Raw genomic sequence first — 27949 nt, forward strand, 5'->3', positions numbered from 1 at the left:
CAGCTCAACCTTGATTAGGCACATGGAAAATTTGAAGAGCATCAGATTAGTATTATTTAACCACATAAGAAACAGTATCTCTATCACTACTGAGGCAAGACAAGCACCAGAATTTTTAACCCATGTTTGATGTATTAAAAGACCAGTCGGCTATTATAACACTCTGCTACTTCACACAGTATAGAGGACATGGAGAGTTGTGATGAGTGATAAAACAAGACTCAACAAAGATGCTCTTCTAGTTCCAATGAGTCTTCACCAATAACAATTACACAACATCATTTTTGACTTGGGATGGTCATTAGTTAATAGTTATACAGAGCAATATAGTCCTGATGAAGAGTGATAGATTGCGCAGCAGGAATAAAAAATGCAATTCAGGTATTTTGGAGATACCATCTATGTGCAGTTTGAGACATAAAGTTATGTGCCATCACAATATATGGAGCGATAACAATGAAATAAAAGGAAAAACATACAAGTTACAACCATGTGATATGTGCGATGACGTTGGACTGAGAAAGAAATTCTTTGGCATAAATTCATTGCAACTAAGGATGGAGAAGGATGACAATTTGAATAGCTGTGTTTGCCGGAGTCAGGCCATGAAGATTTGATGGCATTACACCCTGTACTTCAGTCATTGCAAGAAAGAATGATTGCCCAATAAGCTTTGGCGCGCATATTTTGTAGAAGCCACTGGAGTATTATTTAATATTAGTTAATGTTTGATGTTTCTCTGATGTTGCTGCAGGCTTAATGAGCACACATACTGAAGGAAGAGACTGTGAAGATTCTGGTGTATTTACATGTTGGGATGGGCAATTCAAAACAATTTTTTATCGTTGAGAATATAAAGTATGCAGTGAAGAGGATAGAGTGACTTCAAGAGTGGTGAAAGCACCAAGCTTGGAACAGAGGAAAGCCTCATTAAATAACTTGTAATGATGGCCCATGCTGTAGTTCATTTCTGAGCATCCAGAAACAAATGGAGTGTATATTCAAATAGTATCTGCAAAAATCGAAAGTTTTCACTATTCAGAATGCTCGCTCATAGATGGAAAACTCGCTGAGTACTTGGCGAGTTTTTAAAACTCGCCGAGTTTCCTAGCTCGGCGAGTTTTTCATCAGTTAACTCGCCGATTTAAAAACTCGGCAATCTGGTAAAAACTCGCCGAGTATTCGGCAAGTAATCGATAAAAACTCGGTGAGTTTTTAATAAAAACTCGCGATTTACTAGTGAAAGTTTTGCCCACGGCCTGTGACAGGTTAAAGCGGCAGTGAGTGTGTTTTTTCTCATTCTTTTTTGTATTTGCATTGTTTAGAGCCTTGAGGAGTGAAGAGAAGAAGGTTTGGAGGCATTCTTGGCTGATTGCAAGTGATTCAAGGCGGATTTGAGTGGATTGTAGAGGATTCTAACCGATTTTAGAAGACAAATTTCTTTCCAAGTATGTTCATCTTATCATAGTTTGAAAACTTTTTATAGTTTTATAACAAATGTTCTTTTGTTTTTGTTGTTGTTTGTAAATGTTTTCAAATAATTTAAAATCATTTTGAATCATTTGAAACCCTAGCTTCTAAGGATATGGTTGAAGTTTGAATCATTTTGAATCATTTGAAACCCTAGCTTCTAAGTATATGGTTGAAGTTTTTTGTTTGCCAAGGATATGGTTGAAGTTTGAAGTTTGAATCATTTGAAACCCTAGCTTCTAAGTTCTAACTTTGTTTATTCATTTTTCAATAAATTTATGTGTAGGGCAGTGCTCAAGCATTAAAAAAACATGACAAATCCGCAAGAAGAGTGGCCACAAACACCATGCCCTTCTGGATATATAGGCACTCGGCCTAAAAATGCAAGAGATAAGACATGGCGGTTTGCCTATGAAGCTCCAAATGATGTTGGGAAAGTGATATGCATTCCATGTGAGAGAATTATTTTTGGAGGCATAAACCGCCTCAGATACCACCTTGCAGGCATAAAGAAACATGATTCAAATCCTTGTCTCAAGGTAACTGATGAAGAAAAAAGATTCATCAATGCCCTACTTGCAGCTGCTGAAGAGAAAAAATTGAATAGGGGGAGGGCAAAATTAGCTATGAGGGCAGCCATAGCTGAATTTGAAGGAGTTCCTTTTGATATGCAAGAGGAAGAAGAAGCACTTGAGAACATACCAGGATCTCTTCGTGGCCCACGGATCTGCAAACAAAATTTCTCTTTTACCGGTTCCACTTCTTCTACATCTCCTACTTCTTCATCACCATCCGGATCCCCATCAGGGATAGGGGGTTATTTTGTGCCCAGGAACACACCTGGAGCATAGCCATCATTAGAGGGCACTGCATGGTTTAAGGAGGTGCATGAGCAAACTGATATTGCAGCATCTGATTTTTGGTTTTTCAACAATATTTCATTGAATGCCGCTGATAGTCCCTATTGGGTCAATATGGTCAATGCAATAACAATATCAGGCAAAGGGTACAAGCCGCCTAATTGCAAGGATATGAGTGGAAGGTTAGTATTTTACTATTTAAATTTTAGTAATTGTAAATAATTGTGATTCACTTTAGTTCATTGTTATATTTTAAATCTTAATTGTTATAACTTATTTCCTAATTTTTTCTAACACTTACACTTTATTTAATATTACACCTAAATTTTGTAGGTTGCTTGACAAAGCAGTTGGTAGGGCAACATTATTGATGGAAGACCAAAAGAAAGTGTGGAAGAAGTATGGCTGCACCATTTTATCTGATGGGTGGACAGATGGAAGAAGTAGAACCATTATTAATTTCTTGGTTGCTTGCAAAGATGATGTGGTGTTTTGGAAATCTGTGGATGCCTCCAACAAAGTGAAAAATGTAGCCACATTGCCTTTACTGTTGGAGAATGTTGTCATGGAGGTGGGAATAGAGAATGTGGTGCAAATAATCACGGATAATGTAGCAGCATATGTGGCAGTAGGTAAATTTAATTTTTTATATTCGAATCAATATGAATCATAAATGTAATGCTATGGTATTATTCAATTTATATTCGATGTAATTTGTAAATACTAAATATGGAAAATTTGTTACTGATTATTGATTTTTTGCTAATCTTTTAGGTAGAATCCTCCAAGAGAGGTATCCCACACTTTTTTGGTCACCTTGTGCAGTACATGTCCTTGACCTTCTTTTGGAGGACATAGGGAAACTTGATTGGGTGAGTCCAGTTGTGGAAGATGCTAGGCGAGTCACGAAATATATCTATAATCACCCATGGGTTCTCAGTTTGATGAGAAAAGCCACTAAAGGCAAAGATTTGATGAGACCTGCTATGACAAGGTTTGCAATGGTCTTCTTGACGTTGCAAAGTATTCTTGACCACATATTGGCTTTGAAGCAAATGTTTGTGTGTGCTGATTGGGTTGCTTCACCTTACTCAAAGAAGCTCGAAGGAGAGGCTGTGGCACGAATAGTCTTTGATGATAGCTTTTTTGCAAAGGCCAAGGAGATTGTGCAGGTAACATCAAAAATCAAAACATTATATTTTTAGTTTATTCAAGTTTCATTATCAATTCATAACTTACTATGTTATTAACTAATTTGTATTTTTCAAATTTCAAATGTAGATGTCTTTGCCCCTGGTTCTAGTCTTGCGCATATGTGATGGGCAGCAATCCCCAATGGGAGGTCTTTATGAGGCCATGGATAGGGCGAAAGGGGCTGTTAGAAGTTACTATCATGGGGACAATCTCAGATTTGACCCCATTTGGGAAATAATTGATAGGAGGTGGAACAATATGCTCCACCAACCTATTCATGCAGCAGGCTACTTCCTCAATCCCAAATTCAGGTACTATGAATCATGATAATTGATTGTCCTTGAAGTTGGGATTTTACTAAGACTTTATTTTACTTTACTTTTTAAGGTTGTGTAGTAAGACTTGATATCATTTTCTATTTGTTTTAGGGCTGATGATTCCTACTCAGATCCTAATGGAGAGGTCATGGAAGGTCTCTCTAAATGCATTGAGAGAATGATATCAAGTGAAGAGGAGAGAGACCTTATTGTGACCGAACAGCAAATCTATGTGGAATCGAGGGGTCCTTTGTTCTCTTCTATGCTAGCAAAGAGAGCAAGATTTACTCAAGCACTAGGTAAAGCATCAAACTTTAAAAATTTTGCTAATTGATAAGTTGTGCTTTTGATTATTTTTCTTATTGCTTTATAACTTTTTTAATTTTGTTTTGTAGATGCTTGGTGGGCAAGTTGGGGTGGCAATACCCCCAATTTAAGGAAATTTGCTCTCAGAGTCCTATCCCAACCTTGTAGCTCATCCCATTGTGAGCGCAATTGGAGCTTATTTCAGTCCATCCACACAAAGAAAAGAAACAGAATGACTCAAAAACGGCTTAATGACCTTGTTTATGTGCACTATAATCTTAATTTGCGCATAAAAAAGGCACAGCTCTTAGAACTACCAGGTCCACTTGATCTAGATGAGATAGATCCTTATTCTGATTGGATAGCACAGGAGCCAGGTCCATTGTTTGCACCAGATGAGATCGTTGATTTGGAGAGGCAGGCCATGGAGAGGGAGGCTGACGCTGATTTTCAGTTCACTATGGATGACATTGAGGATGAGGACGAGGATGATTCAGGCGAGGATCAGGCATTACCATTAGGAGATGCATCCTCTTCTAGGATGCCAAGCCAGTTAGTAGGGACATCGAGCGAGGGGGCACAGCCTCAGAGTTCACAGTTACGCAGCTCACGCCCTATCCCAGTGTAGGGCACTTCTTCTAGGACTAGACCCCCTCGCTTTCCTGCTAGTGCAAGTGGAAAGAGGAAGATGTGATTGAGTCATTGACTTTGTATTGATGTATTTAGACTTTTAGTATTTACTTCTAGTTTGACAGATTGAAACTATTTACTATTTTGCTTCCTACCATGAGCATTCCGCATGAGAATGCAATTTTGCACGCACTATGCATTTATATATATCTAAACTCTGTTTGTTTCTTTTGTATTGTCTTTAATTAACTTATTAGATGCATCTTCTCTTTAAATTTTGCAAAATAAATGTATTTTTAATTAAATTTCAGTGGTTTTTTAGGTTCTCGAGTTTTTTCCAAGGTTTTTTTTTAAATCGCCGAGTTTTTCCCGATTAAACTTTTGGGGGGCTTGGCGAGTTTTTGCCTTTGGCGAGTTTTCCAACTATGTGCAACAGCTCGCTAAAGAAGGAAGTTGACGAGAAGGTATAAGAAGAAATGCCAATCAAACATTCGCTTGGAAATGTTTGATAGCCAAGTAGCATCGAGAAGAAAATGAAGAAGCATCATTGACAGATTATTAAGCACTCTGGAGTCGAGTCCGGTCCAATGAAGGTGCATGTTGAAAGAAAAAGCCCTTGCGAATGTTTTGATAAGGCTTCTCCTAGAGCGAACAATGAAATTGATTCTTAGATGCTACGCAAATAAACGTGGGAACCATCGACTGTGCGTGGAAGAGGAATGATTTGTGTGTATAAAGATGGAACTCCCAACGTGCTCGATGTGAATTGAGAGCCTCATAGGAGAAATTGAAAACAAGTCGCAGGCGTATATGAAGATTATGTGCATTGTCGGGGCATCAAGGTTTCAAAAAATTTATTATCAGTAATAAAACATAGAACTATGCAACCTATCGGTTTATTATTAAATCAAAATTATATTTAATTTTTTAGTTTTTAGTTTAGAAAATGTGCAATGTGTTGAAAAGCACTCAATACCCTTCTAATTACGTTGAGAGGCGTAATCCTATAGTGGCATAATACCTCCATATAGAGGTCATTAGAAATAACGCCCGTAAGAAAAAAGAACCTCTACAAATTCCTTGCCTCCATGACAGTTGGACGAATAACATAGTGAAATTAACGGTCCACATAGATGGGAATTGAATATAATGCTCAATGCTCAATTAGACCGTCCATGTGCATGTTCACATAGGGTAGTGGAACGACAAGGTAGTGGAGATGACAAAAGAGTGGAGATGCTAGGATATTTGCAAGATATTAAATCAAGCAACGCTCATAGTTTTCATTCGAATTTGGTTATTCTATTTGTAGTACACATTTCATTTTTAGGCCACATTTTGTTTTTGCAAACGTCTTCTGGAAATCTGTAAGTGATTTTATTGTTTTTATTGATGCAAGCTTTTCATATCCTTATCTTAATATTTGCACACAGTAATAAATTTTAATTTGATTTCCTCTTATTCTAATTCTTTCCAACATTATTAACAATTGCTATTTTCTCATCTTATATAGAAAATCTAGCGTGCAGATTTGCAGCTGCTCTATATTGCATTGTTGTTGCAAATCATGAGTTTGTTCTACCTCCATTTTCGGGAAGATGGTTGCAGGCTCAAGGTTAGGAATGTGTTGAGGGCTGCTGCTGCTTTTAATGGCGGATGTAGAGAAATCGGCATGTTCTACAGAAGATGCAATGAAAATCTCTTCTCTTTTTACATTAGAAGAGAAGAAAAGTTGTGATGAATTGATCGAGGAGTGTTTAATTGATGAAGAAATGCTCATAGATTTGGAGATTAACAAAAGGAATTTGGCAACGACGCAGTACATAAGCTAAGGAGCTCTGAGAGGGGATACTATGGCATGCAACAAGACATGCAAATCCTATTATAGCTACAGGGAGTTTGGGGAGGGGAATCCTTACAACAAGCCCTGCCTGTAATTTCTCATTGCGCAAGGGATCAATTTTTGTTAGGTTATTTGTTTAGTCGTAGAAATTTTGCTGAAAGCATTTTTAGGTTTCATACTATAATTTTTCAAGCATTCTGAGATCCTATTACTGGGATGATTCAAATGAAATAAAATAAATATTTTAAATTAGTTCGTGAGCTGTCCTAAATTTGATGGATGTATCCATTATTTATATTGTAAATTATAAATTAAATTGGATGGGGAGATTTTAGTCAAATTGTCAAAGTTTTTGTATAATATTACTGTGAAAGTTTAAAGACTCAAGATTTTTTCCCTTTTTTGAGCGTTAGATTGCTGAATGTTCTGTACATAATTTATATACTTTTATTTAAAATTACATAAACTATTGTGTTTCAAATGTAAATCATTCCTAAAGAAGAATTTGCAAAAATGAATCACACCCTCGAAATGGGCATTGAAATGGCTTTTGGGTAGAAATTATTTAGTATTATCAGTTCACCCGTGAACAATACACCATATCCAATCAATTGTATTAGATCTTGAAGGCTAAGTATTATTATTATAAATTTATCAAACAATTAGAATTTATTTGTGAAATGCTATGTATACATGTGATAAAAGTTTAGAAAGATTAAATATATCTAAACAAATTATAGAAATGTTCTATTTCTATCTAGATGTAAGTTTTAGAATTCGATTTTAAATATATCTACAAAAATATAGAAATATTCTATTTCTAAAATATGTTCTGTGTATAAATATAAGTATAATTTTAATTAAATAATAGTAATACATTATGATTAACTAAATAATTATGTTTTAAAATAAAAGAACATATTTTAACATTGGAAAATACTTTTGGAGAATTAATTCAATTTAGCGGTCTTTTTTTAATATTGAAAAAATTAAAAAAAGATTGCTAAATTGAATTAATTCTCCAAAAGTATTTATCAATGTTAAAATATGTTCTTTTATTTTAAAATATAATTATTCAGTTAATCATAATATATTACTATTATTTAATTAAAATTAAAAGATATTAGACATTTTAAAATATTTATATGATAAGAAACATATATAGTAGGAACCCAAAGAATATGAAATAGAAATTAAGATTCATGTGATTTAATTTATTTGAGTTCATAAGAATAATTAAGTTTAGGTTTAGGGTTTGAGTTTTGTTATTAGGGGTTAGGTTATAGGAATACTTGAGATCAATTTTACAATAAATTTTTAGATGATTTCATATTTTTAATTTGAAAAAAAAAAATAGTCAGAGTGCGACATGTAAATCCCAACTCTAATAGTAATCCTAATCATTAAATTTAAACCCTAATCCTAATTCCTAAACCTAATAAAACCATAATATCAAACATAATACTAAACATTCAAGGTAAAATCTTATCATAATCCTAAACTCTAACCTTAATCAAAATCGTAACCATGAGTAACCCTAACCCTAATACTAAATGCTAAACCATAACCCTAATTATAACTCCAAGCCTAACCATAATACTAATCAGAATGTAAAGTATACTTAAATCTTAATCATAAGCCTAAATACTAAATAATTAATTTCTAGCTCTTAATCCTTAATGCTAAACAATAGTCCTAAATACTAAACCTACTCATAATCCTAACTACAAAACCCTAATCATAAGTTATAACCCTTAATCTTAGATGATCAACCATAACTCCTAAATCTCAATTTGAACCATAGAGCTAAACGCTGAACCCCAACATTAAATAGTAAATCATAATACTTGATCCCTAACCTTAACAATAATACTAACCATGTCGTAAATGAATTCCCTAACCCTAATTGTACCCAAAACCCTAAATCCTAAATGATAAACCCCATTCCTAAGCTTAATTGCTAAACCCTAATCCTTAATGCACAATCCTAAATAATAAATCCTAACCTAAAACATAATATTATTTACCCTAATTATAAATGTTAAGCCATAATCTTAACTTTAACTATAAATATTGAAACTGCATGTTAAAACCATAATTATAAATCCTATCCCTAATACAAATCCTAACCCTCTAACCATACTTCTAACAATGATGTAAACCCATACCCTAACCCTAATTATAATCATAAATCATAAATGTTAAACCAGGGCCCTAAATACTAAACCCTAATCTTTACATTATTCCTAAATGTTAAATTTTAGTACAACCCCAATCCTAACCTAAATAATTATTCCAAATAGTAAACCGTAATCATAAATGCTAAACTCTAATTCTAAACTCTATAAACTAATTATAAGTACTAAACCATAATCCTAACCCTAATCGTAAATGGTAAACCCCAACATTATACTAGATGCTAAGCCCCAACCCTTATCCAAAATTATAAACCCTAATATTAAATATTTCGCCCTAATCATAATCCTATCCATAACTTTTAACCCTAATACAAACCCTAACCATAAAAATAATACTAATAGCAATGTCAACCCATATCCTAACCCTATAAATAATATTAATAGTGACGTAAACCCATACCCTAACCCTAATCATAACTATAACTCTAAATCCTAAATGCTAAAGCCAAATACTGACCGTAATTGATAAACACTAATTTGTAATCCCAACCTCCAACCATGATCCTAACCTTAATCGTGGTCACAATCCTAAATCATAGCTCTAACCATAATCTTAACTCTAACCCTAAACCTTAACTAAAATAATTATCCAAACCCTAACCCTAACCATTTTCAAAACCCTAGCCTAACCATTATCAAAACCCTAACCTAACCATTATTTTTACGTAAGGTAAACCCTTACCCTAATCATAATCCTACTCTTAAACCCTAGAAACTAAACCCTAATCAAATTCTAAACCTAAACCTCAATCCTAATTCTAACCTTATAATAATCCTAATCCTAACCCTAACCCTAACCCTAACCCTAATATTAAGCTCTTTTAACCATAAACTAAAAAAGAAAAACATGACTATAACCATAATTAAGCTTTTATAGGCTTCCAAGATCTACTTCGCTCAAAGATAATGAAAAATTGGGTGACCTAATAAATTAAACCCTTACCCTTACACTAAACTAATTGGACTATAACCCTAATCTTGAACATAATGAACCTTATATAAATTTCAAACAACTTTAAATTGAACCTACAACTTGACCCTAACCCTTATATAATGAAATTATAGCCCTAATTTCTTTTTAACTCTAATCAAAACTATGATGTAAACTCTAACCCTAATGATAATCCTTGTCCCAATCCCTTAAGCCCAACCATAATCAAAACCCCAACCCTTATCATGATAATACTAACATTAGGTAAACCCCAACCCTAATCCTATACCTTAATTATATTAGAAACCTAATTATAACCGTAATCAAATTAATTTGTTCAATGTGGTATGCGTGGTGCGAATGCTACTAGCTAATTTATACTCTATATGTAAAATACGCCTTGATGCATTGAGGCGTTGAATTTTTTCATTATTCACTTTTAATATGCATTAAAGAAAATTCAACGCCTCGATGCATCTTAGCGTATTTTACATATAGAGTATATATTAGCTAGTTCTATAAATTTGGGAGCAAAAGATACAATTGAGACAATTCATATATACTCCCCAAAATTTTTGCATACTTTATAATATATACACTATTGATATATTATTTTCTTGTTGGTGAAGAAATGGAATTTTTGAACTAAGCTTATGGATGTTGGATTATTGAATAATTTTTTATGCGATTGCGGAGTCAAACTGCATTGGATGGATCATCTGTAAGGAGTGTCTCCATTGCACATTATTTCCAACATGATCAGTAAGAAATACTTATTTTATTTTATTTGCATGAAGCTTTAGATTTGAATAATTATATAGTTTCGTTCTTTATAGTTATCTTAAAAATTTTATAGATAATTTATATGAAAGATAAGTGGACAGGATTAATTATGGCATTTAGAAATTGAACATCATAGATATTGAGAAATATTTAATTGTTTCTGACTCTATCTCTGGTTTGCCTTTGAACCATAGGAGTTAAAATATGTTCTAGACGATTTTAAAATTATGTCTATATATTTGATCCATCGCATCTTGATTACCAAATTATTTATAATTGATGTGCGTAGAGTTTTATAAAATTGTATGGTTTAAACTTATAATATTGACTCTATCACCTATTTAATTTTGGTACTGGTCTTTATGTTATTCATAATTCATAATTTATACGTTGGCAATTATTTCATTTCTTTCCTTTGAAGATTTAATATATTTATTTTTGGCATTAATCCATATTTTTTCTTTACTTAAAACACTCTTACTTTTATACAATCATTTACTTTTGCTCTTAATTCGTAATTTGCAAGTTTAAAGTTTTTTTTAATCCTTGTCATTTGGGAAACTTCCATTGCATTCAAATTCTAATCAATCTTCTTTAAGCATCTTGGATCTAAGTTGTTGTCTAGGATAAGGTGCACCCGCCATGGCCTTGCAAAGCCAGACGTGCAAGGAACTCAGACTACACTGTTCAGTTCCATCAAGTTGGTCATAACCGGTTGGATATCCAAGCACTGAGTTGGCAAGACTCAGTAGGATTCCACTCTGCAGTTTTGGGAACCAACAGATTGGCGACTCTGTTGGGGATTGGTTGCAAAATAAACCGAAGGGTTTATGATTTCGGACTAGTAAGAGTTAAAGTTCTATTTGGTTTGTTAAACTATTTTGATATATTTGAAATCTTAATAAATTTTTACATTTATTGAAGTGCATTTGATTTCAAGCTTTGCGATTTTGTTTCGTAAATTCTAATTTGCTATGAGAAGATTTGATCTTGTTGAAGCATTGTATATCTTTTTTTCAAGCCTGTGCTACAGGTTTGATTTTCGATGAGGTGTACTCTACTAGTGAGAAGAACTCAGATTCTTGAAGACTATTTATTTCCTCCATTTGGGGGTGGTGACTCTTTTGTGTTCTGATTGGTACTTCAACAAAAGAAGTGCCTGAATCATTAGTGACTCTGCTGGGGGAGAAAACTCAAAAGGAAATGCTATATAGTTTTTTCAAATGCATTGATCATTTCAAAGAAAACCTTTTATTCCAGATAGCATCAGGCCATTGTATTTCAATAAGTTTGGGAATGAACCTAGCAAGCTATCTCCAAAACCTTCACAACTTGTGCCAAAGTTCCATGGAGAATGGGATAAATCAGCAATTCTGCATTTGGATGCATTTTATACATTCATAGAAGACTATGAGGTTTGTGTAGAGGATTAGTGGATGAAGCTATTTGCTAGGACCTTGAAGGACAATGCAAGACAGGCATATGAATCATTACCCACACAAATCATCTCATCCTGGGAACAATTTGAACAGTGTTTCCTATCTAAATTTCATGATGCAAGCAAGGCAGATGAGATGTGTTATGAACAATATGAAGATTAGAATTGCAGCATGGAAGATCTCAACGTGTCTCCACTTGATGCCTTTTTCAATTTGGAAAGATATGAAGGCGAGACTTCAGCACATTTGTTTTTGAGGATGATGAACACTTATCATGAGATTCTGTCAAACCTCAAGCCTCCTTACAAGGAATTTCTAAACAAAATTCTCGAGTTGAGAATCTCACCAAAGGACCCTGATGTGAAGCTTCTTCTTCGGATATGGGATCAAGCTATTAAAGATGAAGAAAAGAATACTAAAGTAATACAAGAACATAATGATGTTTTAAATTCAAATGTAGAATTTTTTTTGGATCCAATCAAAGAAGAATTAAATCATGATGTGATCGATAAGGAATTAGATTGAAGAATTTGGAAATGAGGAAGAGGATTTTCTCAGCATGGATGAAATTTCAGCCTTATTAGACACAGAATATAAGATGTATGTTGAAAAGAATGGCCCAAATTTTTTTCTCAAAGAGGAATAGTGGATCAACACATATTCAGAGAGTGTTTGATAAATCCCAAGAAGGTAAAATATTTAATGAACCTATAATTCATCTTGAGAGTTTATCAGATTCATTCCTTGTAAGGCATGAAGAATTACTTTTCGGAAATAAAACACCTTGTGAAGTCAATCCATATTGCTTTTACAAGGAGGAAACCAATAAACTGCAAGGGGCATACGATTCTTAGGAGGGTAATATATTTGTTGAAGATGTGCATTGTGGTCTAAGTATAGAAAGAGATCTATTTGGATACAATTTAAAAGAATTTTTAGATCCCATATATGATGGACTACCAGAAGGGAATGAAGAATATAGCTCTTAAACACTTCTAGATCTCGAGGAAAATGTGAACATTAAAGAAGAGGAAGGAAGTGCATCAGAGACAACATATGAATATGAAGAGGTTTCAAATGAAAGTTCTCATAAAGATATGCTTAAGGTCGCTAGTTTCTTGAATTCATTGTGTGAAGAATATCTTTTATGCAATCTAGTCCATCAGCATCATGGTGAAGATACCACTTCTAATTTTCAAGTTGATGAAATGTATGATATGCATTCAGAAGGTGAAACATTTTTCAATTCATCCTATGAGCAAGATATGCAATCATACGAACATGGTTCTAAAAATTCTTGAAGTTATATTTGATCATATTTTTGATAGAAAGGGAGCAACAATTTCTGAATATGAGTAATTTCCAAAGCGTTCTTGTGATGAGGAACAACATTTAGAGAATGGAGATCAAGCAAATTGTGCAAAGAAGATATATCTAGATACTTGTATGACTGATCAAAAGTGTGACTCAAAGGATTTTCTATATAGTGAGGAACATAGAGTACATTTTGATCTCTCAAAAGCTAAACAAAAGTTAGATGCGAAGGATTGCATTGATAAAGCAGAGCTAATAAGTATTGCTCATAAGAGTGATGAATTTGATATAGGTATGAATTATGAGCGGCATATTGAGGCAAGTATCCCTGAAGACTCTATGATAATGTTTGCTAAGAATATGCTTAGGGAAATGCTTTTAAGTTTTCATCATAATTCTTTTGAGGCCTTTTCCTCCATGTGTAATGATTAAATGAGTGAAGCAAGAGATCAAATGTTTGGATTAAATGATAATGAACTTTATTTCTTTTCAAATGATTCTATTGACAGGGCAAAGATAGATGTTAAACCTAAACAAGTGATGAAAAAGAAGCACATGTCATGTGATGATTACTTTTTATTTACTAATGAATCAGATTTTACTAAGGAACCATTTGATACCATATTCAGCAAGTTCAAAGTGTTACACAATCAGAATCGGCTGTTCGATAAAGGAAAGAAGTATTGTTAACTTTTTTTTTTTTTTGGGGGGGGGGGGGGCACGTTAGGGCCACCCGATTTCACCTTGCATCATGCTAAGCATGGGTGGTCGGTTTGCTTCTCCAAAGATAGCTGGAATCTCACAATGCTCCCAAAGAACATATGTCCCTAGAAAGAGCCATTGATGGAGCCTTAAAAATCAAAATTTTAGGCATCCATTTTAGCATATTTTATGGCTAAAAGTATGAAGACACACATACTTGTTTCCTATTCATGCTAAAGACTTTATGAGAGAAGTAAAAATATTGCGAGCCTAGAATGCAAAATAATAAGTACTGATTAGCAAATTCATTAGAGATTTGAAGGGAGAACATTGAAGAGTTTTGAGAAGGCCTAACCGTGTGGAACTAGAACATATCAAGGCTGGGAATGATCTAGCACCCATGTGTGGAAAGTTCAGAGATGTTGATTAGGCACATGGAAAATTTGAAGACAATCAGATTAGTATTATTTAACCACATAAGAAACAATATTTCTATCACTACTGAGGCCGAACAAGTGCAAGAATTTATAACTCATGTTTGAGGTATTAAAAGACCACTCGGCTAATATAATGCTTTTCCACTTCACACAGTATAGAGGACATGAAGAGTTGTGATGAGTGATAAAACAAGACTCAACAAAGATGCTCTTGCAGTTTCGATGAGTAATCAACTTCACCAATAATAATCATACATCATATTTGACTTGGGATGGTCATCAATTATACACAACAATTTAGTCTTGATGAAGAGTGATAGATCGTGCAATAGGAATAAAATATGCAATTCAGGTATTTTGGAGATACCATCTATGTGTAGTTTGACTGAGACATAAAGTTTTGTGCCATCACAATATATGGAGTGATAACAATGGAATAAAAGGAAAAAGATACAACCATGTGATATGTGCGATGACATTGGACTAAAAAGTTATTCTTTGGCATAATTGCAACTAACAGAAGCCTACAACAAAGGATGGAGAAGGATGACAATTTGAACAGTTGTGTTTGTCGGAGTCAGGCGATGAAGATTTGATGGGCATTATACCTTGTATTTCAGTTATTGCAAGAAAGGATGATTGCCTAATAAGCTTTCGCACTCGTATTTTGTAGAAGCCGCTGGAGTATTATTTAATATTAGTTTTGTTTCTTTGATGTTGCTGCAATTTTAATGAGCACACATAGTGAAGGAAGAGCCTGTGAAGATTCCAGTGTATCTGCATGTCAGGGTGGGTAATTTGAAACAAATTTTTATTGTTGAGATTATAAAGTATGCAGTGAAAAAGATAGAGTGACTTCAAGAGTGGTGAAAGCACCAAGCTCGGAATGGAAGAAAGCCTCAGTAAATAAGTTGAAATGATGGCTCGTGTTGTAGTTCATTTCTCAGCATCCAGAAAGGCATAGAGTGTATATTCAATTAATATCTGCAAATATTGAAAGTTTTCACTATTCAGAATGCTCGCTAAAGAAGGAAGTTGACGAGAAGGTATACGAAGAAATGCCAGTCAAACATTCACTTGGAAATGTTTAATATCCTAGTAGCATCGAGCAAAAAATGAAGAAGCATCATCAACATATTATTAAGCACTCTGGAGTCGAGTCCGGTCGAATGAAGGTGCATGTTGAAAGAAAAAGTCCCTGCGAATGTTTTTCTCCTAGAGAAAACAATAAAATTGATTCTCAAGCGATACACAAATGAACTTGAGAAACATCGAATGTGCATAGAAGAGGAATGATTTGTGTGTATGAAGAAGATGGAAGTCCCAACATGCTCGATTGTGAGTTGAGAGCCTCACGGGAGGAATTGAAAACAAGTCACATGCATATATGAAGATTATGTGCGTTGTTGGGGCATTAAGGTTTCAAAGAATTTATTATCACTAATAAAACATAGAACTATGCAACCTATTGGTTGTTATTATTAAATCAAAATTATATTTAAGTTTTTAGTTATTTGGTAAGAAAAGGTGCAATGCTTTGAAAAGTACCTGACACCTTTCTAATTCTATAAATCTAGGAGCAAAAGATACAATTGAGACAATTCATATATACTCCCAAAATGTTTGCATACTTTATAATAGACGCACTATTGATATATTATTTTCTCATTGGTGAAGAAATGGAATTTTTGAACTAAGCTCATGGATGTTGGATTATTGAATAAATTTTTATGTGATTTTGGAGTCAAACTGCATTGGATGGATCATCCGTAAGGAGTGTCTTCATTGCAATTTTATTTCCTACATGATCAATATGAAATATTTATTTTATTTTATTTGCATGAAGCTTTAGAGTTGAATTAGTATATAGTTTTGTCCTTTATAATTATTTTAAAAATTTTATAAATAATTTATATGATAGATAAGTGGACAATCATAACATTTTAAAATTGAACATCGTACATATTGAGAAATATTTATTTGTTTATGAATCTATGTCTGATTTGTCTCCGAACCACAAGAGTTAAAATATATTCTAGACTATTTTAAAATTGCATCCATATATTTGATCTGTCGCATCTTGATTACCAAATTTTTTATAATTGACATGTGTAGAATTTTATAAGGTTGTATGTTTTGAACTTATAATATTGACTCTATCACCCATTTAATTTTGGCACTGGTCTTTATGTTATTCATAATTCATAATTCATACACTGACAATTATTTCATTTCTTTTCTTTGAAGATTTAATATATTTACTTGTTGCATTAATCCATAATTATTCTTTAGTTAAAACACTCTTGCTTTTATATAATCGTTTACTTTTGTTTTGGGAAACTTCCACTACATTCAAATTCTAATCAATCTGCGTTAAGTATCTTGGATCTAAGTTGTTGTCTAGTATTAGGTGCACTTGTCTTGGCCTTGCAAAGCTAGAAGTGTAGGGAACTCGGACTACACTATTCAGTTCCGTCAAATTGGCTATAACCAGTTGGATATCATAGCATCGAGTTGGCAAGATTTGTAGGATTTGAATCTGGCGATTTGGGAACCAACATGATTTTTTGTGATTTTAGGAATGAATTCCTATGCTATTTGTCTGCAGTTATTCTGTTTTCCCACAAATACTAACCTAATATTGTTCGCCCATAAATCGACTTTGAAGGTTTCTTCTTTATGGCATCATGTAAGTCATAAACATCAGAGAAGTAAGGTAAAACCTGACACCTATTTATCTTGCGAGTATTACCAAAGACTGCTTATAATCTCTTCAAACAAACACCAAATTACATACACACTTGGAAATTGAATAATATAAATTTCATTTATTAATGATTACTCGGTGAAGAAGGATCTCAAAGAATGTCACTAAAATATACACATGAAACTTAACAGTCAAGGTGAGGAAATCAATAATGGAAAAAGTGCATGCTGGATTCTCCTATAGAAGATGTATTGTTTTCTATATTGGTGTCTTTTATTGAGTGACAATTGGCTAACTTCCCTGACAAACATGTAAATTAATGAAACATTAACTGTTTAACTCACATAACATGACAATACAGCTGATTCAGTATAACCTACAACCATATCTGTGAGGTAGTTTGTTGAGTACAAGGTTACCAATATGATGTTTTCTTTTAGTACACTTCTTGAGGGTTTTTATGGATAACATAAAAACATGGAAACCTAGAGACATGTATCCTGCCCCCTGATATGCGCCTTGGAGATGGAAATACTTTTCCAGTACCAGAGACATCCCTAGAAATGTCCCGATGCATACAGTTATTTTATCCGCCGTCTTCCGTCGTCGCCAATGTCTGCCGGCCAGAAATTAATGTCTCAGCCAGAAAACTGAAGGAAAAATTTGTTAAAAGGAAAAGAATAAAGGAAGATTAATAAAATATACCTGTGTAATGTTTCATGCTGATATTTTGGATGATATGAAACACCATGCAAAGTTATAGTGATCAGATCTATTGACAGTGCAGATTTTTTGAGAGGGATCTAAACAGTTGTACGACTGATTTCCTGTCATTGTAATGGTCTTAAGAAAAATTGCCTTTAGTATTTTCTGTTCTTGTATGACTAATATACTATTCTTGTTTTCAAAGTTCTATGTTGTGTTTTTATTTTGGAAAATTTTTCATTATATTAAAAATTGACATTTTTAAGTAGCCCTGTGTCTTATTTTCTGAAATTAGCGTTACTGGTACACGTATGTATCTCCAAGTACCCTTCTCTTGGTTACTATGCTTAAAGCATTAAGAACTTTAGTAATCTCTAAAGATCACAGCTGGAGATCGAAAATGGTGGTGGGAAGAGAAACCATGGTATTGTTACGACGGGGTTTCTCTGCCAAGTCAGTTCATTTTAAATGTTGTGTTACTGAGCATTCACCAAGCCTGATTCTCAACACTAAGATATCAACATAGCGAAGCAGCAGAAAATTAATACATTTTGGTCAACTGCCTATCATCTTTTGATAAGGATGGAATGGAGTATTTCCTGATCTGTAACTGAGATTATATTTGAATTTTAAAATCAACATAGTGAGGCACTTGAAAATTAGTACATTTTGCTCAACTGCATCATCTTTTTATAAGGAGTGTATTTTTTCTGTAACTGAGATAATATTTGATTTTTAAAATTAAGTCCTGGTCGGGAATCCCTTCATTGTTGTTTATTCTGGAATATTAGGATATCCACTTTGCAGATCTTTTGTACTAGAATTTAAAATTCACAATCAAGTCTGATTCCAATCCCACTGAAAAATCAGGTTAAGACACCCTCGATACCACAACTGCCCCACCACCATGAGTTATTATCGGCATTGGTGCCTTATCATGAAAAGCTTGTTTCTGAAAGTTATCTAGCAAATAAGAGGCCTGTTCATGAGTACACAAATGAACAGGTATGTGAAAATTGTCCTATTTAATTTTAGAGTGATTGCAAACCAAAATCGAAATTGTCAAGGATTTTGTTACATCAAACTGTACTAATCAACCAACCGACCTGATATGTTGAAGGCATTCTCTCTTTCCTATACAGGCTCAGGCAGCAGAAGGCTTTCTAGCAGTTGTGAGAAGCTATTTAGAGTCTTTGTGCACTAATTTACGTGCTCATACCATCACAAATGTACAGTCCAATGATGATAAGGTTGGTATTAAAATTCCAAAATATGCTTTGAATTTATTATGGCTGGGATGCAACTTTTCTAATCAAAAGGCCAATTTTGTTTCCATGTTTTTGAAGTGTTTTTAGTTGTGAGTTTTTATGTCTGACATACCTTTATGGAAATTGCATCACAAATTAGTGAATTACCACAGCATCCCATTGGTTTTAGATTTCATAAATTAATGTTTACTGGTCTAATGCATTTGTTTCTTTTAAGTCCATTTCACATCACATGACACTATTTGAAGTTCATTGTATTGGAGTGTTTTAAAGATCCATGTGCGTCTGTTTAGGCATGGTGGCTTTCATACATACAGTCTAGGCTTCTGAGTTCTGCCTTTTAGAGATTACGAAATCAACAACTATATACTTACAAAAAAAATTGCTTCTGCATTTTTAAAGCTGCCCTACATATTGCTTCTTGCGGAAAGAAGAGACACAGATGATACAAGAGAAAGAGCTTCTTGGAATGAGGATGTTATCTATGGAAAGAAAGTATTGGGTTCAACATTTCTAATTCTTGTATTTTTTATTTCACATCACTTTCCTAGATATTCAATTTTTTTTTTCCTTTCATACCAGGGGAGAATTTTACCATAATTAGTAACTGTCAGTAAACTGGTTACTGACAATCAAATAATGTTTCCCTAAATTGAGGACACAATTCTGGAATCACCATAATTTAAATTCAATCAATTCTGTCATCCACCAAATACTAGCATCCAAAAGTTTCAATAATATAAGAATATCTTAGTTAGCTAGAACTAAAATATTGTGTGTGTGTGTGTGTGTGTGTGTGTGTGAGAGAGAGAGAGAGAGAGAGAGAGAGAGAGCAGTGTCAATGATAAGCATTTATTGTCCGTAGAATATCTGACAGTTGAACCTACGCTGCATAATCTGTACTGTAATAGCCTAGAAAATTGACTTGTGCACTTGAGGATTGTATTAGACAGCAGTTCCTGATGTACAACAGATGGAGGTGTGAAGGCTTGCCTGATTCTTTTTCTTCAATCTCTTATGTATGCATGTCTGTCCAGAGAATACATAATCATGGAATAGCATCTGATACATTTACTAAAGGTAGCTCTTATTATTGTACTATTGTATAAGCATTTTGTGTGTCCTAAGTGCCAGGTAATGAATGCATTTGGAATTGCCATGTCATATGTTACTATATTATATAAACCTATTGAAGTGTTAAGTATTCATAGGATATTTCTCTCCTACATTTAGGGCATTGTTGCCTTGGCTATATATGTGTAGTCTAGAATCAAGATATATATATATATATATATATATAGTTTGATTTGACTAAAGCTGCTATGTAGGAGGGAACAATTAGCCAATAACTCCACTATAGTATAGGCAACAACCAAAGATTGTTCACTTGAATGGTTTTGTATTCAAATAAACTCCTCTTGGGGATGTAGCCAACACCCATATGTGGAATGAATATGTTTGCCATATGTTTGTTAGTATCCCAGCATCCATTGCTTGTTGCTACCCAAAAATGAAGAAAAATCATATAGATCAACAATGAGGGTTTGAGAGAGTGTGCACTCTCAAGGGCTATAAGGATATATTATAAAGGAAGGTTAAAAAATGAGAGTGCACAACATTGCCAAGGAGATTTACTATTTTTAGGATTCGTCAATACAAACAGTTCAATTCATTGTGAACGACTAGAAGTTTAATGAAATCAAAGATTATAGAAATATAGATAATGAAGAACAAAGTCAATGTGGGAACTTGTCCATTTGTTGGTGCTCACGTGCTTGAACAATTGAACAAGTAAAAAATTCAATGGAGCAACAAGAATGATTTTGTACAGGTGGGAAATTAGGGTTGTAAGGATATTAGGATGAACATAAACTGCGAGAGAACTGTAGTGATTATAGTAGGCCATAGGTGTAATGTTGTCATGTCCCTCCATTTTGCTTAATCTCCTAAGCCACACTATAGCCTATTTTGTATCCCGATAGGTTGGGGTATTTCTTTAAAGATTACAAGTGGACTATGTCTATGAATATCACTAGCAAATAGGCTATGTTGACATGGTTCATTTAAAATTATCTTGTGTGTGACATGTTTTAGGAGTTGGTCACTATAGATTTGTAACAATTCTTCCAAGTCTGGTGTGAACTTTGACATTCCGTGCCGCAACTTTGCTATATCCCTCTAATGTCTCTCCCTCGGCATACTGAGCTAGCAGTGCGTATTTTGTAAAGCTAATTCGAGAAACTCTCTCGTGATGATATTGGCGGGTGAGGAGATGAGTTGGGATACGTAGAAAAAGAAAAAAATTAATTTGGAAACTGAGAAATGTAAACTATCATTGCAAGATGAGGATGCTAATCTTGGTTAGTGCTTGGATGTAGCCCCAAACATTTGATTGAACGAAAATTAATAGTGGAATCATGGGGTGGACTATTGGGTTCCAAGTCGCACAGAAAAGGAAGCAACTAACTGGTAAACGGTAGTCTCGGGAGTTTCTTGGTCAACCTTTAGTCTCATTGAGATGGATGACACCCCAGTTAACACCACGAGACATTAATGCACATAAGCGAAGTATCATCACCGCTCCCTTGTTGGTTCATCGACTTAATAGAGAATTATGTGATCACTCTGTGAATAAACAAAAGGTATAGAGGGGCAATTTATCATATGCAGAAGTGGCTTGTGACAACCACTCAAGGATAGTCAGGAACTCGTTGTCAGTATCACGTGACGAGTAGGACTGAAGACTTGATACATACTGGACAACACCTATAGTTTGCCATTTGCATGAGTCCATTCACATAGGGAATGAGGGAATAGGTGATAGACATGACTTTCTTGCAACATGTTGGATACTGCCAACAACTACTATTCTGTATGCCACCTAACAATTTTGACGACACCATCAAGTGGTTTGTTTACCGTATGGGGTAAATAGTTTAATGCATACAGACAATAGACAAGAACATGTCACACAATAGTACTCTTTTTATTATTCGCATATATGCCGAAGAGATTACATAGTGCTTCCAATGATGATTACAATAATGATCCAAAGTTGTACATATACCATTTCGAAGAACCTTCCCGAAGGGGCCCGTCGGCTACATAACAATTACCGACTACATGTTAATCTACCCATCGGCTATTTATAACTTTACCGACAACATCATCCCCTCAAAAAAGAAAAGTCGTCTCTAGACAACAATTACAAAATATCCACCCGTGTCGCTTTCTCTGCTTACTACTCTTGGGTATACTGAGCCAAGTGTCGTTGTACTGCTTTCAACTGGATGATCAGCTTCTCTTGAGCTCTCTATACATCCATCAAGATAGCTTCACATCCAACACCTACTCCAAGTGCCTCAAAGTGTATCACCCCTCTCGAAAGGCTTGCTCTATTGTTCTCTCCACTTGTGGTACATAGACACTCCATGCTTGTAGCAGCTCCAGGTCTCATCAACTGGTCATACTTCCCATGATTGATAATTGAAGCGACTGGGGGCTTAGGGGGCATCGCCTCCAACGAGGTCAAGCCCCCGCCGCGAAGACCAAATTAGCACTCTCAAACCCACACAAAACTCCATGGAACATACCACTTTTGTGACTTTCTTCCGATCCCACACTATTTCTAGCAACTACTTATGTTTTACTATCTTTTATGCCTTTCTCTTCCCTTCGGTATCATGCATTATTCATTCCGAACATTTTTGATTTGTCAATATTTTTTTTTTAGCTCCTTCCTTTGTATCTTTCTGCTGTACGGCTACATCCTCTGCATCATTCACCTGTGCTGTAGCTTTTTACTGTGCTGTGTATGGACATTTTTAATTGTTGTAGGGCCATATGGCCTCCCTCACTTCCTCCTGCATTGACCGTAGGGTGTGACAACCTGCTTCTGGACGCATTTGCCCTTCAAGGCCGTATGGTGGTGTATTTTAACTTCTCCCATCTATACGATGATTGGTATATTACCCCTGCGCCCTTCTGTACGGTGCTTGTGTATCCCTTTCCTGAATCTGTACTACGCACGCAATATAACACTAGGAATCCGTACGGTGCAATGTCCTTGCCTTGAATTGTCATACAGTGTACGATTTCCTCCTCCCGGTTTTGTTAAATTGCCATACAGCGATTAACTTGAATCCTCTACCTCTCCTTTATGTACTATACGGTGTCTGCCAAATGATGTTATACTGCCGTACACCGCATTGACCTCATTTGCCTTCAACCTAGTTCGTCGTACGGTGGGATAATAAGAAGACTATAGGGTGCATAGATTTAAAATATCATTTCTTTTTCCTTGGTCGTACGGTGATCTTTACTAACTTTTTTCTTTTTCTTTTTTTTAAATTAAAAAAAAAAAAATTCTTTTTGAAACTATTGCTCATTGTTTGTTGACGGGGGAACAAGTCTAGCATGGTATATTTTTAACTTGGAACCGTTCACCATTTATGGAATTTCCTGCCCATCCAATGTTCATAGTTTTATTGCTCCACTATCGCCCACTTCCCATATTTGGTATGGTCTGACCCATTTGACTTTGAACTTTCCGGGTTTGATTTCGTTCCGCCCATTATATTTTAATACAAATTGGCCTGGTTGAAATTTATTCAATTTTAAATGCTTCTCATGCCATACCTTTTGCCTATTTTGTGTAACTTCCATGGCCCATTGTGCCTACAATCGTTGCTCATCAAGTTTATTTAAGTTACACAATCTCTCCCTCAGGTTTTCTATATTGCCCAGTTTGTTCTCGAAACTTGGTATCATGAATTCCGTTGGCAACCACTCCTTGCCGTCAATAGCTATATTCTTGATTTTAGAACCTTCACTCTGTATTGCTGAAGTTTTTATTAAGCCCTTCCTCTTTGTTTCTTGTGCAGACCGTACGATGTGTTTTCCTTGTTCCCGACACCTTTCTCGTAAATTTGTGGTGTGTTGTAACCTTTTTTTTTTGCGCGGTTTGTTCACTGTGTACCGTATGATGGAATCTTTCCTTTTTCTGGGTTCGTACTGTATGTTCTTCCCTTCAGCTTCAGCCATAACCGCCTTTCTTTCTTCCTCTTCTCTGTATTCCTTCGAACATTCATTTCCCTCTTCTTTCTCCCCTTCGTTGACCCTTAATATATTACAGCTTGGAAAGAGCTCATAATCCTCCATCTACCAGTGGAAAAGGCCGTTCACCGAATCCAAATCATCATCCGTTGATCCACCTTCCAACAGTAGGACTCCTTCCTCATTGGGTTCCAATCGCTGCTTTCCTTCATCCTCTTTTTCGGAATCAGATGATACGGCTTCTTCGCCTACCATTTGTGTGTAAATCAATAATGAATTTTCGTCCTTTGCTATCCATTAATAGTGTATTCTTCTTCTAGTCATGCTTAACCTTTGCTTGTACGAGCCATCCTCGGCTTAAAATGGCGTCATATCCTCTCCTCGTTAGTGGGATGACGACAAAGTTGAGTAGGAACGACTGTGTTTCAATAATCACTGGTTGTGCCATCAGGACGTCGAGAGGTTTAATGCCGTGTTGGTCCGCCATTAGTAATTGGAACGTAGGTGGCCACAACGTCCGTTGTCCCAACTTCTTCTAGGTATCTTCTGGTAGGATGTTTACCCATGAACCTCTGTCCACAATTGTGTCTGAAAGGACTGTTCCTAATATACCCATCTCTACGACCACCGGATGCCGTCCGGATGTGATGGCTAGCAGCATTGGGTTTGCTGTACTTGCTCCACTTTTCTTTTTCCTTCCATGTTCTCCCGGTGGTTTAGCAGTTGGAGCGATGTTTGTGAGTGCCGATCAAAGTTGAGGCAATGTGAGCAGCAGATCGTCTATTTTGACTGGTACTTCAATTTGTAATATCTGCCATATGATGTTTAGTTCTGCGCAGTTTCTTGTTGAGGTACCGGTAGTGTCCTTTAGTTGTGATTTCTCTGACTGCGTTGCTTTCTCAATTTCCGCTCGTGCTTCTTCTAATCTCTTCTTTTCTTCCATTGGGTCGGGGTACAGTTTTGCTTGTTTCCGTGCGATTGCCAGAACCTCCTCTTGGTCTGTCCCGATGGTAATCAAATTGACTCTTGATTTTGGGCACTTGGCATCTTCATGATTTGTAGGACCGCACCATTTGCATAACAGCTTTGGTGCGTTTGTTGATGTACAGTTCCATGCAAAGTGGGCCCACAAATTGCATGCTCAACATTGAACCATTGAGCGACCATTCACATCGTATTGTATTCAATTGCGGCCCCCATTATTATTGTTGGTATTGTTGTTTTTCTCTCTTCTATTATTTCTGTACCCATCCGAAGTGGCACCATAATTGGTGGTGTTTTTGCTCCCTCCTAACCTGGAAGCCTCCTGTGTCAGGAGCACTTGTTGATGTCCTCTTGCTTTCATATTGAAGGGGCATTCTTTTGTGGAATGTCTCATAATTTGACAGATATCGCAAAACTAGTTTTTCAGATAAGATCCCTTCGTGTGACCTTTGTCTTACATTCTGTGCACCATAGCTCGTTTCCCTTCATCTCTTTCTGCATATTCTTAAATTCCTTCATCATTCTGATCATATTCTTCTAGAGGGCTCGGACCTTCTTTCTGTCCTTTTCATCACCACTGCTATTTGCTTCCAAAGACGAGTCATTTGAATCAGACGAGCTACTTTTTTTCTTTTTTCGTTTTCTGTTCACTCTCTAAGTCCATCGCTCGATTGTATGCTTTGGTGTATGATGATGGCAGCACAATCTTTATTTTCTTCCTTAACTCCGGGCGTTGTCTTTCAATGAACAATCACTTTTTCAGCCCATCTACCGGCTTACTTTCCATTTTATTTATTAATTCTTTTAGTTTTCTGGCATATACATAGACAACTTCATTTTTCCCTTGCTTTGTGGTGTAGATATCTGCTACGATCTCATTGTCGTCTTGCAGCAATTGAAATTCGGTGATAAACTCCTTTTTAACTCCCGAAACTCCTTTTTAACTCCCGCCCATGTAGTTAATTTTTGGGGATTGGTGTCGACAATCCAATCAACTACTACACCCCTTAGGGTTGCTGGAAATTGTTGGACCCATTCATTTGTGTCGGTTACACCATTCGCCATCCAAATTGGTTCGCATGTCTTACAGTGTTTGATTGGATCAACTGTTCCATCACCATCAAACTTTGGCAATTTTTCCTTTGGTCCAGCCATTATTATTTGAGTTGGAGGTACTTGTTGTGTACTCGCGCTGTTTTGCACACCTGCACTATTTTGTGCACCCGCACTGTTCTGCACACCCGTGTTGTTTTGGACAATTGTCTTATTTCCAACAATTGCGTTACTTAGTGGAAAAGGGTTTTCCTCATGCGAAGTTGTTCATTCTGGAAGTGTATCGCGGATGAAGAGTTCACTCCACGCTTGTGCTCCCTCGGCACTCCGAGTTGTGCGAGTTAATTCCTTTCCATCTGGATTCTCTTCCCTCGGCGTATACAGGTTAAGAAATTCCTCCCTTGTTTCTTCCACCGAATTCAACTGCTGTTGAGTCTCTTCCAACAATTCCTCGGTGCTTCGATGTTCGTTGGCAATCTGTTGAAACCTCTGCCTTCATTCCAGGTCCATTGGGCAACAATGCCAAATGTTTACCATATGGGGTATATAGTTTAATGCATACAGACAATAGACAAGAACATGTAACACAATAATACTCCTTTTATTATTCGCATATATGCCGAAGAGAGTACATAGTGTTTCCAATGATGATTACAATAATGATCCAAAGTTGTACATATACCATTTCGAAGAACCTTCCCGAAGGGGCCTGTTGGCTACATAACAATTACTGACTACATGCTAATCTACTCGTCAGCTATTTTATAACTTTACTGACAACATGGTTTTGAAAATACATCGCGACCATAGTTTTGCACAAGGTGTAATGAGCCCTCTTGGCTCTCAAACAATCTGTGTTGAAGAATTGATTTTTTTTTTTTGTTTTTGAGGTTTTGCAATTTTTTATACAACAATATAGCAGCAAAATAGAAGAAATTGCAATGATAATTTCAACTCAAATATTTGGATATTACATAGAGAATAAAAAACTAAAAATTCTAGATTTTAATATCAACTTGGATACTGAGGAATTTCAAAAAATACCAATAACCTAGTTGATAAAATATCCCCTATTATCTAAATCAACAATAGCCAAAAAAAATTTGAAGTTACAATCCATGAACCTACAAGTAAGACATCCCTTGAAATCCTCTGAAATGAAGACTAGCAGCAGCAAATTAATTCTAAAACCAACAAATACAATTGTAGATATGGAAAACTTTGCTCCCAAAGTGCAGGAAGAAAGTAATGCCTAGTAGCAAATATAAATGGGTGCTCAACCAACTCCAAATTAACTAGCACACAATTTGATATAAAAATTCTTGTGAATCCCTTCACAAATTCCAGAACAATCTCCAGCAGCAAGAAAAATTAAACTTCTCCTTAGTAACAGTTAATACAATAGGAGAAATGACATATTGTATACCTCAGCACAATATGCCAAGCAACTGATGTGACGAGTGACTTTTTATGCTAACCATGATTATAAAAAAAGTCAGTTTAAAAGGTAGAAATGGAATTGCAAGAGACAAAATGATGGAAAGCAAAGTGTTTCCTAGAGAATTTTATAAAATTCATGGAGGATTGTTTAGAGCATGTTGAGATTTTTAATTGGATTTGATAAAATTGTCGATGTTTTAATATTAACGAAAAAATTCTAGAGACGGAAACCTTAAGGTACTCAATAGATCTTCGAAGAGGTAGATTCGTGATGGAGTCATATATGCTCTCAATTTAAGAAGTTTTCTCCTAA

General features: G+C 35.3%; 2 protein-coding genes across 6 annotated transcripts in view; both read left to right on the forward strand.

Annotated features, from left to right (window-relative positions):
* The window catches only part of LOC149573129 (DENN (AEX-3) domain-containing protein), a 325899-nt gene that overhangs the window by 215796 nt on the left and 82154 nt on the right, over positions 1-27949 (forward strand). For all 5 annotated transcript variants that reach the window (XR_016360042.1, XM_089814310.1, XM_089814312.1 and 2 more), the window contains 2 exons: positions 18707-18841; positions 18979-19086. Coding sequence is in view for 4 of the 5 variants with exons in the window: in XM_089814310.1 (XP_089670436.1) it covers positions 18707-18841; positions 18979-19086 (243 nt within the window). In the remaining variant the exon portion in view is untranslated. The remainder of the gene's footprint in view (positions 1-18706; positions 18842-18978; positions 19087-27949) is intronic.
* Positions 1868-17826, forward strand: LOC149573131 (uncharacterized). Its single transcript, XM_089812308.1, has 4 exons — positions 1868-1873; positions 3612-3835; positions 3953-4140; positions 17621-17826. The coding sequence occupies exons 1-4, from the start codon at positions 1868-1870 to the stop codon at positions 17824-17826; spliced, it is 624 nt and encodes a 207-aa protein (XP_089668434.1).

The sequence above is a fragment of the Cupressus sempervirens genome, chromosome 2, assembly GCF_028749045.1.
Source record: "Cupressus sempervirens isolate cs-2001-9-10 chromosome 2, ASM2874904v1, whole genome shotgun sequence".
Taxonomy (NCBI): Eukaryota; Viridiplantae; Streptophyta; class Pinopsida; order Cupressales; family Cupressaceae; genus Cupressus; species Cupressus sempervirens.